The sequence below is a fragment of the Danio rerio genome, chromosome 6, assembly GCF_049306965.1.
Source record: "Danio rerio strain Tuebingen ecotype United States chromosome 6, GRCz12tu, whole genome shotgun sequence".
NCBI classification, from domain to species: domain Eukaryota; kingdom Metazoa; phylum Chordata; class Actinopteri; order Cypriniformes; family Danionidae; genus Danio; species Danio rerio.
The window spans coordinates 10,973,970-10,987,279 of NC_133181.1; the positions used below are offsets into that span (position 1 = coordinate 10,973,970).

A 13,310-nucleotide genomic window follows, 5' to 3' on the forward strand; every position below is an offset into this window, starting at 1 on the left:
GTAGTGTTTTGAACAAAGTGTGTTTTAAGTCTGGAATTTGAGTGTAAAGCAGCTTGCAGTTTGGCAGAATTGTTTCAGGGGGTTGGTGCATCATGTTACATGTTGTAGTCATTGTGTCTGAAGTACAAGTAATTGTGTGTAAACAATTGGGAAAAACTGTAAAAGTCGCCTATAATGAAAGTCATCTTTTGTAAGCTGTTTGGACAGAACTGTGTGCAGGTATAGTGTGTCCACTGTCATATTGAGTTAATATAAACACAATAAGTCTTTAAAAAAAAAAAAAAAATCATGTTGAAATAGACCCCAAATCCCAGTGATTTTGAGGCCCTCCGCCCACTGAATTGATCGACAGGCGCCATGTTTCTATAATACCATGTATACTCTCGTCCACAGAACATTCTTGTTTTTGCAAATAAACTGGGATTAAAATGTTACAACTTTTTTAAATGTTTATTAATTTTAAAAAGTTTTTTACATGGAGCATGTTTGTAATAAAGAGAGTAAAATCCCAATATAAACAGACTCTGGAGGCTACAATAAATGATCTGAATTGTATTTTGAGCTGAAACGTTAAGACGCATTCTGGAGAAACTGTAGAAAGTCTTAACCTACATCTTGTAAAAGGGGTAAAATAGGTGACCTTTTAATAAATAGTTAATCTTTAGTCTAATCTGTTTTATCAACACCTTTTCTATATTCATTTGACCAAAAAATTAAATTTTTAGAATATGAAAACTTTCATTTCTCTTCCCCCTTTTGAGTTTACACAAAAACCTTGAGTACTTCTTCTGCAGAAAAAAACAGCAACAAGCAAAATGAGTGGTCAATTTTTTTATTAGTAGCAATATGTTTAACATTAAAACCTTTTGGGTTATGTGCAAAGTATAAATCATCCCACCTCATGTTGAACTGGTATTTTTTAGTAAATTTCAACAACCTTTACAGAATTCGTCCATCAGTTTACACCCAATGCCTCGGCAGTCCCTAAATGACATAAAAGTTACACATTTGATTAGTCTGTATTTTGACGTATGCTTTACTTCTTCTGGATATTGTGCTAAGATTAAAAAAAAAAAAAAAAAAAAAAAAGAAGCCAAACAGAAGTTTTGCGTCCTCTAGATCGCTTATTTCTCTACTATAGGACGTGATGTAGCAGTGTATTAACTTACAGCAGAGCGAAATCTGGCTTTTGAAACAACAAGCTAGGCTTAAAGTGTGACTAGTACAAAAATCCATTATATGTTTATTCTTACATTGGCCGTATATCACAAATCTCTCATCAAATATATTTCCCCAGTATATAATCTGGTATCTGTGACGGTTCACAGTTTTTAAACGCACACTAAACATTTAGTGCATCTTTTATAGATTTCATTGCTCTTTTTTTCGTCCTTTCCTTTAATATGCTATTTACGCTCGATATACCACACACCCTGTTGGAGACTTTAAACTCCCCGCGAAACAGAAACCCAGACACACACACACACACGAAAAAAAAAAAAAACATTTACTAAGAGAGAGAAACTGGTCCAAATGTTTGCCTACACAGATATCTCTACACAGAATATTGCTCTTGGCGTTCAGTCACATTCTCTCTCTCTCTCTCTGTCGTTTTGATTGTTGCTATACAGAGAAACTCAGAGCTCACGCACACACATACACTCTCACACACACACACAAACGGGGGAAACAGGAAGAGGTTTAATAGAAGGACAGGAAGGGTCAGAGTGGAATTTGTCAGTGGTTAAGCCGGCGCTGTCCACTGCTCTACTGCTCACAGATCAGAGTCTCCACCACAAACTTGTTCTCAAAGTGGAGGATCTTGTGGCAGTTCAGAGCCTCTCTCTTCTGGATGCCTGCAAAAAAACAAGAGTAATATTGTAAGGTGAATGTATGTAAAAACAAACAAACGAAAAACAAACAAAATGATTATTTAAAAAAAATTAAGATTTTTTTTTGTATAAAAATATAATAGTTTTGTATTATAAATAGTAATTATACTAACATACTGATATGAAGCTCCAGAAAATATACACAATTTTAAATAAAAAAAAACTAACTAACTGCAATGGTACGTTCACACCAGACGCGGATAAAGCGTTAAGCGTCATCCTACGGCGCTATTCGCGTGAATGAGGCGGCGCGAATGATGTGAATCGAGCTTGTGGACTCTTGACATGCTTAACGTAATCACGAGAGTTGAAAAATCAGACATTATATTTGTCACTAGAAAATTCATAAACAGGCAAAAATCACATGGAAAAATTACAAAAGGGTCAAAAGTTGACAAAAATGATTCGCATGGTTTCTGCTACATTCATTCGTTCATGGCGGGGCGCCACGACAAAATTCATCCCGCCACGGCTACATTTTAGCTTCTCATTCAAAACATTTAATTTTTTTAATAGCGGGTAATAATCGCACCAAAACGTATTAAAAGATGATTGAATTATAACAGCGCAAACTTCTCTGTAACCGTAGTAGTGCTGTGCATTATTTGTTTACCCCGTTAAGGTTACTTGCTGACAGATTGATTGACTGACAGGTTCACTTTACTTCAGGACACATTAATATCGCCCTGTAGGCCTATTAGAGACATTCATAAATATTCCTATGAAATCTAATAAATGTTGGAGACATACTCGTTACATAAACGCACTAAATCGGCAGCGTTTATTTGAGAGCGCACAAGAAGATCTGCACGCTCTTGGAAGAGGCTTATATTTGAGGGGGCGTGTTTTGTGCACGAGCAGAGGAAATCGGCGCGCAAGCAAAGAGATCCGCGTGCTGTAGGGTAGGCTATTACATAAATGCGATCTCGCCTTCTAATACTGCGCTCACAACATTTGTCATTAAAATAACGCCACAGGTAGTTGGTAGATCAGAGTAAAAAAAAGGCCTGCCGCCACAGCTGGAAAAAATCCTAGAGGAAACACTGATTCATATATTGTTCAAAACTCACTTGTAAGTTCAAAACAACAACAAAAAGTTATAAAAACAACCCAACAAAATTCATAGAAAATCTAAAGCTCACTAGGACAATTAATAAATTTATATAAAAGTATATCATATATTTGCCAAAACTAAATTAATTTTTTTTTTTAAATGCATAAAAAGATGTTCCATTATACCCAAAACAACCCCCAAAAAATCATAAAAAGTCCAAAACTTACTAGTAAAAAAATGCAAACCAGCAAACTAATGTTTTACTTTCAGTTTTCAAGTTAAGACAAGCACAACGCCAGTCTTGCCACAATTCTGGTCAAACAAGTTTGTGCGTTTACCCAAAACGGTCTCTCTGCGCTCCAGTTTGTAAGTGTCTCTCCCTCTGCACAGGCCATGGATGAAGTAACCCAGCTCATCCACATGCTCCACTTTCCCAGTCACCATCATCTGCTCACGAACCAGGTAGGACTGCGGCAGGTATGTTCCAGCCTGCAGACACAGTTACACTCTCATGCTTGATCATCGTACTACTGCTGAAAAGCCTAGACAACATTTGGCCACTGTTTAAATGTCTAGTTAGACAGCTCCAGAAGTTCAAGAAGAGCAAATGATGTTCCAATATAAGATACCTTGATGTTGACCAGAAGCTCCAGAAAGTCTTTGGGAGGCATCACGACGGAGGTGTTGAGAGGGATGACGTAGCATTTGTTCAGGCGCAGATCCAGATAGGCTGTCAGTCTCTAAAGCAGACAGGAAAAACAGGGATTTTACCGTTTTTGTATAGGTCATTTATTTTGTGGAATCAGATGAAGCAATTATGTTAATGTGTGCGTAAATAAGCTTCTGCTGATATCAAATTTTCTTGCTGTGATTAACTGCTGAAGCGTTTTTTTAGCTTTATCTTTTTTATAAATAAAATAAATAAATAAAAATAAATAAAACAAAAAAAAAATGCTTTATTGTATATACATCTTCAAAGTAAATACATGTTTTTGTTTCAAGAGTTTGCACTTAGCTGATGAATGAATATAAAGCTTGTTTGGCATGCTGTCATGGGAGACAACCCTGATAAGATCCTCAAGCCCTGGGCTCTCTCCCGTTAGCAGGGCGAGAGGGGAGTTTAAGCTCAGATGACAGATAAAGAGATGGCTATAGGGAAAATACAGCTAACTAAGAGCTTGACTATGGTGCCAATTTAGTATCGCATGTTCTTAGACTGTGTGGGAGGAAACTGGGGAACCCCACGCAAGCACAGGGAGAACGAGTAAACTCCGTGCAGAAATGTCGACTGGTCAGTGGGGACTTTAACCGGTGACATTCTTGCTGTGAGGTGACAGTGCTAATCACTGGGCTGCCGTGTCACCCAATCTAGAAAAGAAGGTGGGAGGGGGGATTCTTCAAAACGAAGATACTGTGGTAAGAAACTCTGGTTATTTATAGTGAACTAGGAATCGTCTGATTGGTTGAATCATGTGTTAGCTAATGCGGACCAGCCATGGTCAATCATAAGTATGTGATCCTCTCGAAAATAGTTTAAAAATAAATTTCACTTAATCAAATTAAACTGCAAAAGGAAGACACAGTACAAAGACTAAATCAATGATAAAAACGTCATTAGTAAATGTGTGTTAAAATCAATATTGAGAAATAGCCATATTATAGTTCTATATTAGAGTTAATAAAAAACTACTGAACTGTATTATTTTTTAAACTTAATTTAATAAAATGAATATGGATTTTTTTTATTTTATTGGACGTTAACTACAAAATTAACACCACTTCAGAATAATAAGCACTTTTATCACAATTAACATAAAAAATTAACACAATTATCATCACCAATTGACTTAGATGTTAGATGAATGACTGATGTTAACAAATGCCGTCATGCTGTACAGGGTTAATGAACAAAAGGGCTATAAATTTTCACAGGATTTTCAATATCATAGGCCAGATTAACAAATGAAAATGTTCATATTGGAAAATAAATTGGCTATTAAGTTTTCAATATTTTGGCACTGTTAGGAACCCCTCTGCAAATATAATAATCTGAATATTTTTAAAAGGTGCCCTAAAAGTAAAAAAAATAAATAAAAATAAAAATTATATATATATATATATATATTTGAGTGTACTAATTTATAAACGGTGATCTTAAAATGTTTTTTGTTAGATTAGGTCCAGTTTTGGCTTCGGTACTGACTAATCTAAATATATTATTGTAAAGCATCCTATAGAAAAATATGAATTTAAAAGAGATCTGCGAGGGGTATCCTCACGCACTCTATATGGCTTTATTAGGGTGACAAACTTTGACTCTCACCCTGTTGAAATCATGGACGATGTCAGCAGGGTCGCTGTCGCTGAATTTGGGCACAGGGATATTAATGAGCTCGACTCCCTCGTCCTCCAGAACTCTGACTTTCTCCTCGATCCTCTTGTATGCGGCTGGCAGATCCATGTCTGTGTCCTCCTGGCTGTCCTGCATCTTGTAATTTTCCTCACGGTAGTTCACCCCGCAGAAATACATCCTCTCCTCCTGAACACCAGCAGTATGAATGGACACATTCTCTCAGCAAGATTAACTACATGCACATCCTTCTCTAAGTGTATGGAAACGGAATTTAAGACAACAACGCTTTTTAAAATTTGCACTCATTTTGTAACCAAATATATATTATTTTAAATCCACTGGCATGTATCAGTAATAGTATAAATGGCATCACTGATGCTTAGCCAATTATGGTAAAATCTCCTTCCAATGTGCATATTTTTGTGGGAAGCAAATGGTTTTTGTTACAATGTAGATGAGAAACGTTTTAAAATTGTTGTTTTAATATAATTTGCCCGAATATGCAGTAGGGTTTAAAATTAATTAGTGTCTATGGCAAAAATGCCACCAAAATGAATAATAGGGCAAAAATGAAACGTCTGTAATTAAACTAATTATGGTGTAATGATTAAAGTGCAAAGAGGATTATTTCTGTTGAGTTTAACAAAAATAAATCCTTGCACAAAACATGTTATGTGTATTCTGTTAATCCACATCATTCATATTAAATATTACATCAATAGTCAATATTCAGCAATACAATAGTCAGCATAATGACTTTGTCACAATAAAAACAATATTAATTATATAAACATTTTTAAAGTGGTGCACATGATTACAAAAAACAGAATTGGCATTTTATTTGGTCAAAAACTCGGGGCAGTTAACATGGGAGAAATATTTATATTTTAATATATAACAGATTTAGTAGCAATAAAAAGCTGGCTGAAAACCTGCCTAGTCGGGCTGCATGATACTGAATTTACATGCAATGTTGTTGTTGTGGAGTATTGCGATAACAATATTTCTTACAATATAACATTTCCCCAGAAAAATGCTATTTTTATTAGTTATGTTATTAAATTATTTATTTAACGACATTAAAACTAACAGGTGAAATATACACTGCCGGTCAAAAGTTTGGGATCAGTAGGATTTTTAAATGTTTTACAATAAGCTTATCCTGCTTAACAAGGCTGCATTTATTTAATCACAAACACAGTACAAATTGTAAATTGTTACTGCAATATAAAATAACCGTTCAAAGGTGGTTAAATGATTAATTTAATAATTTATTCCAGTTAATTTAATAATGAAATTTCAGCATCTTTGCTCCAGTCTTCAGTCACATGATCCTTCAGAAATCACTCTAATATTAATAATTATTAAATTTACTCTTATTATTATTATCAATATTAATGTAATAGTAATAAAAACAATATTGACTGAAGTAATACTTTCATCTGAAACTACATACAATAAGGAGTTCTAAAAAATGTTAATAAATATTTAACTATTTAACATTTGTTTTTTCATTTAATAAATGCCACCTTAATGTCCAGAAGAATAAAAAAATAAATAAAAAAAAACTGACCCCAATCTTTTAACCGATGCATTTTTCAGATCTAATTAATAATAAAAAAAACTGTCAAGGTGAAAATATTTAGTCTTTAAGACACTATGGATGAGTGAAAACCTCCACAGATATTCTGACTCTGTCATTTTTTTTCCATTTCTTGTCTCCAGCATTAGTATTTATTTTTTCAGCTCAGGCTTCACCATTGGCCAGTTGCTGAATAGCAACTACTGGACAGGTGGGCATAAAGATAATGAAGCCCATCTGATTGGTCAAATTTAGATGCAAATTTTCAAAAATGCATAAAATAAATGTAATTGATCACACATCTCCATGATATGTACATGGTTTACTATCATGATAATGCTAATTTTGAAATATATTGTGCATTCCTACTGCCAACTTATCTTTTAATGCAAATAACTAAAATACAGTAATAAAGTACAGTAACTATTCAACAAAGCTGAGGATTGTTTTTTTTTTACTTTAATTTTTAAAAACAAAACTAATCATACTGACAAACTGCTGAATCTGTTAGGACTTTTTTTTCTCCTTACATTTTTTGTTGATTTTTATTTTAAAGAACTAAACAGATTTTTCTCACCTCAATGAAGTAATACCTGTACAGGTAAGCTCCTCCCACAACCACACCAGACAGAATCAAGGCCAAACCCAAACACATGCACCAGCACCAAGCCCTGGACTGCTGTCTGACACGCAGCACGTCCTCCACATCCTGCACACACAGAAGGAAAGCTCAATTATAGGCTCCGGATTCAAAAAAAAAAAAAAAAAAAAAAAAAAAACATTTCTTGAATTACATTTCATCCTTAAGTCTGTCTAAACCAGTGTGTCCAAACTCAGTCCTGGAGGGCCGGTGTCCTGCAGATTTTAGCTCCAACTTGCCTCAGCACACTTGCAAGGATGTTTCTAGAAAGCCTAGTAAGAGCATGATTAGCTAGCCCAGGTGTATCTGATTGGGACCAGGTCACTGGCCCTCCAGGACCGGGTTTGGGTATCTCTGGTCTAAACATATAAAGTACATAAGGACTGTCTTCACAAACACTTAATGATGACCAATGTGTTCAAGAACTTCCACTGGGAACCGTGTTTGTTTCCAGATGTTCACAGATTCCCGCAGAAATCCCCTAAGATCCCACTCACTAATGCACCAGCGTCTGCTTATTTCATCAAGAGCGTTTTCTCCGATTTTATTTGCGAGTGTGTTTAGCCTGGGTGTGCCGCTGTTCAAAACAATCGCATTGTGCTCGACAGATACTGGAAAATTTCCATGCTCCCTCCAGAGACCAACAGGAACAAACATACTGGCATGATGCAAATGAACAAAACATCAGCTGACACGCTGGCTGATGTATAAAGACGAAAGTGAAAACAAATCAGACCTAATATCCCGATAGTTTGGCACAAGTCTACTTGGTCCTAATTTGTTCTTTTCCACATGAAACATATCGAGAGCAAAACAATTTAAAGTAGCTTTCCTGTATTTACAACATACCGCAGACTCCAGGGAAATTATGGCCATCAGAAGTGGGCACTTTTCAGCAGAAACGTCTGTAATATGCATACAGGTTTGTTTACAGGTGTGTTTAAGGGATGCTGTCTCTGAGCTTCATTTCCCATGACAATGCAGCAATTTAAAGGAGTTTAGTCATCATTATCTCTCCTCTGGCTTGGAAAACAGCAGCCTTGTGATCCTGCACTGATATGCATTTCAATTCTGAGATTGTGTCTCTAAAATGATTAGAGCTGAAAATACTAATCAATAATGAAAACACTCAACCAGCCTACTTAATTATCGATTAGTCTGGTCTGTGCACTGTGCACACTGAACTTTAAGTACTGCTCTATGATTTCCATGATACAGAAAATGCAGACAGACCCATGAAATAACAGAATAAAGTACATTTTAATTAGCTGCATAATGCACAAATTTGTATGAATTGTTTAAAAGTAAAGTGAAAATCTCTTGCCATATGTAAACACCAAAACCCACAGAATAGACAATAACTTGTTAAATATACTGTATGCAAAAATACAAACTATATCATTATTAGAATATTTAATTATGAATCAGTAAAAATTACACCATTTCTCATCTGTTATTTTAACAGGAAAAATGTAGAACATTTATTTAAAAATACGCAATTACAATTTTCAATAACATTAATATTATGATTATTTCTTCAGTTAAACCTGATCACTATTCAGTTTTAAATAATTTAAATACTTTTTTCCTTATAATAATTGTATCTAGTTTCTTTTATCATTATGTAAAGCACTTTAAATTACCATTGTGTATGATTATGTGCTATAAACATGCTCGTCTTGCCTAATAAAAATAATATTTGTATATAGTATTTGTTGTTAAAATTGAAATATTAAATTAACTCATTCATATATATATATATATATATATATATATATATATATATATATATATGTGTGTGTGCTTAACAACTCGCTCAACAATGCTCAAAAAGCGGAGTAACATTTACTTTTGTTAATCAGCTCTAAATGCACATGTTGTTCTGTACATGTACTTGAGTTCTGTTTGATGCATTCAGAAAGTGTTATCTTTGAGTAGGTAAAATTAAAGATATTCTCTTTAGTTCATATTAGTTCATATATACAAGGACAACATTGTATTTCAAACGCATATAAAATGTATTAAAAAATGGCCGATGCAGTGGCGCAGTAGGTAGTGCTGTCGCCTCACAGCAAGAAGATCGCTGGTTCGAACCTCGGCTAAGTTGGCGTTTCTGTGTGGAGTTAGCATGTTCTCCCTCCATTCGCGTTTCCCAGAGACGGGTTGCGGCATCCGATGCGTAAAAACGTGCTGGATAAGTTGGCGGCTCATTCCACTGTGGCGACCCCAGATTAATAAAGGGACTAAGCCGACAAGAAAATGAATGAATGAATTGTAAAATTATACATTTTAAAACAATTGTTGTGCTGTGAAGTAAAATTTTTAATTGATTATAGAAAGCATTTTAAATGCATCGTGATGCACTGAAATATCGAATTAAACCGAATCGCTGGCATGATAATCGCAACCGAACTGTGATACTAGTATATATATGAGCAATTCCAGCGTTATGGATGTGACATTTGCAGTAAAAATTCAACACATAAATTGACAGAGAAAGTATATGTTAACATTATATTGAAAAATTTGATTATATTTTCTAGAGCAACTAGCCACAGAGTTATGGGAGCAGAAAAATATCAATCTGTAAATGTGTTTTGTACTTTAAATGAGGAAAATAAGCATGTGTTATGGATGTGACAAAAAAGTCTGAGTTTACAGTATACAACACACTTTGTAGAAATTATGTGAATTAAACTGCACAACCCAAAAGAAATAATGCTAATCAAAAGGATTAGAGTCGGCTCTCTACAAAACAAAAATAATTGGTTTTATTTAATTTAATATTTTCACATTTCTGAGGAAAAAGTGTCGTTATGGATGTGACATCTCTCTGTTATGGATGTGACGCATGTGAAATTACCATTTGTGTGACTTTGGTAAATCAAATAGAATAGTTTGAAAACATTGACAGATGCATTTTTGAGTATTTTTAAAGTACTGTAAAATACTTGCTTACACAAAAAACCCAGAAATGGTTTCCGTATTTTGGTAAAAACTTAATTTTTTTTCATGGCAAGGTTGACATTTGCACGGAATTGCTCATATATATATATATATATATATATATATATATATATATATATATATATATATATATATATATATATGTGTGTGTGTGTGTGTGTGTGTGTGTGTGTGTGTGTGTGTGTGTGTGTGTGTGTGTGTGTGTGTCGGCTTTCTTTTTTCTACCATAAGTCCTTCTATAGACCATTTTAATGGATGCATTTTCTGTTCTACATTTTTAATTTCTATATCTTCTGATAATCTAAAAATAGCCACATATTGATATATAATATTATGACAGCTGTTTTAACATCAAGAATAACTGAATTGCCTCTTATTGCAGTTCTGAAATAGTTTGATTGCAAGCAAGAAATGTTCATGGGCAAATGACATCACATTGAAATGGTATATAGGTCTCTGTCCTGTTATAAAAACCTGTTATGCTAATTACAGTATTTACGACACTTGCCAAAGTTATGCTTAATTACCAAAAACTATTATAAGAACTATCCAAATCCTATTATAAATATCTTTATTACTTAGTAGTACTTATGTAATTACATTGTAACAACAAACCTTTTTTCCCTGAACAATTTTGATCTATCATTCCATGACAAGAATTCCTGTGCAAGTAGTAGTCGATGTAAACGCTGCTCATGTAGTTTGACTTCAGTCCTAATCTAGCGCACCAATGCAACTTTTAATAATTACGCACAACCATGAAATCCATCCACAATCATCCTAATGCAAGATCCGGCTAAATCCATAATTCTGCATCATTTTAGATTTCATTTCTTGCTATCTATTCAAGGATATGTTGAGACTTTGCACAAACACACTTCCTGTTGTGCTGCTTTTAAAACACCAAACCAAACAACTTCAGAAATGCACTTTTCACTTAACACACACCTGTATGAAATACCCAAGGCATCATCATCGCACACACAGACACACACCGCAGATTACAGCTTAGTCCTAACAGAGAGCGTCTTTGTTTAAATAATCAGAGCCTTCAGGAGGTTTTTTTTCTCCATGAAAAAAAGATGGCTGTTTTTGGTGGCTCCATCCACAAGTTTGCAGAGGCTTTGATCACCTGTGCGACAGAGGATTTCAGACCACACAGAATGATCTTTACAGCTTATCTCATGATGAACTGATACCTTTCAACCCACTTAGATCAGCATTAGAGGCTCCGATTGCCGGAAATGTCTAAAAGGTAAGAAGCATGAAATCCAAATTTTCTTCTCCTTTCCCTAAAGCCCAACTGAAACGCTCCTTTTGCCCGAAATGGTGGCGATGATACCAGGCTGCAGCATTGATCTGATCACAGTGGCGGCGTTTCTGCAGACACAACAGTGTCTTATGAATGATTCACGGCCTCCTTTTCTTCTTCATCATCAACCCAATTCGCACACTAGGCGCTGACTCATCCTCAGTGGCAGATGATGATCGTATTGGAGGCACAGAAGCAGGCAGACGGTGCATGTATTTGAGTGGGAGCAGGTCTCACACTTACGAAAGTCTCCCACGATAAGCTGGCTAAAAATGTCTTTCCTTTTCCTGGTTTTACTATGTTCATGGCTGAAACCTATTCAGGAACTGCAAAATATAAAATGACACATCTACACTTCTTTAAATGCAAATCTAGTTTAAAGGCATGCATTTAATATTGATTTGCATTTAAATGAAGAGTGCATGAATGCATGTATATATACATTTTTATGCATGCATTCACTGTTTATATTGCTCAGAACATTTCATTAAAAAGCAATCAAATATCTAAAAAGGAAACCTTAGAAACCTGCAAAGCATGAAGGGTTTGTGTGTGTTTCCTGGTGTTTGTGTTGAACTGTCGGCCATTTTCCTGTAAGCTCAAAGCTGTCTGACACTCACTCACACACACACATATACACACCGAAACAAGGAGGAGATGGCTTCCCTAGTCTGCACACACAAAAACAAAACTGTCTGGTCCAAAAAACTCACATAAATCCCATTTAAACATCGTGTATGTGCTTCAGTCGGATGAATTATCAATAAAAAACGACTGTATTGCAGTCAAGCGACCAAATGTTTGTTTTGGTTACTTTCACTATTTATATTTGTATAATCCTTCGTTTTTTACTTAAACGTATTCACTTAATGCTAACATATATTGATCGATACATTCTGAACAAACACTATCACGACAAGTAAATCCGTTATAACGAATTAAAAGGCAAAAAATAGCATTGTTGTTAACGCTGTTTTAATCACGTTAGCCGGTTAGCGTTGAAGCTAACAAAACTCACCAGATCATGAGGGATCAAAGCTTCATCCTTTTCCTCCTTTTTTAAATCCTTTTGTCCGAGAGCGGAATTGAAAGTGAGTTTCACCATGTTGGGTAGCTGGATTTTTTTTGTCTTTACTTTTTTCACCGAACTAACGAGAGCTTGGCGAAGCCGACGACCTCTCTATACACAGTGCTGCCTCACAAGTTGCTGTGGCGCATTTAGCCAAATTCAGACTGTATATACCTCAGTCAGCCGACAGAGGGCGCTGTTTTCACTAACCGCTGACTCTGATGTTTGCTTTTACTTTATTTATACACTTAGCCGTATTCAAAACACATATTATACTTTTATAACTTGAACTACACAATTTAATAATACACGGTTGTTTTGCTGTCCGACTCAACAGCAAAACTATCAAGTAACGTTAATGTTTACCTCAGTACAGGTAAGGTTTATTTGGAAATTGGTAATGTTATGAAATCTTGCAGTAGGATTACAACGAAAACAGGT

At 35.0% G+C, this 13,310-nt stretch overlaps 1 protein-coding gene across 1 annotated transcript; it reads right to left on the reverse strand.

Annotated features, from left to right (window-relative positions):
• Positions 1-816: 816 nt before the first annotated feature.
• Positions 817-12,994, reverse strand: itm2ba (integral membrane protein 2Ba). The gene is given in 6 exon segments (NM_199646.1): positions 817-1,856; positions 3,285-3,435; positions 3,576-3,686; positions 5,270-5,485; positions 7,459-7,590; positions 12,819-12,994. Coding segments are annotated over 6 exon segments (786 nt in total). The 5' UTR covers positions 12,906-12,994; the 3' UTR covers positions 817-1,767.
• Between the last annotated feature and the right edge of the window lie 316 nt (positions 12,995-13,310).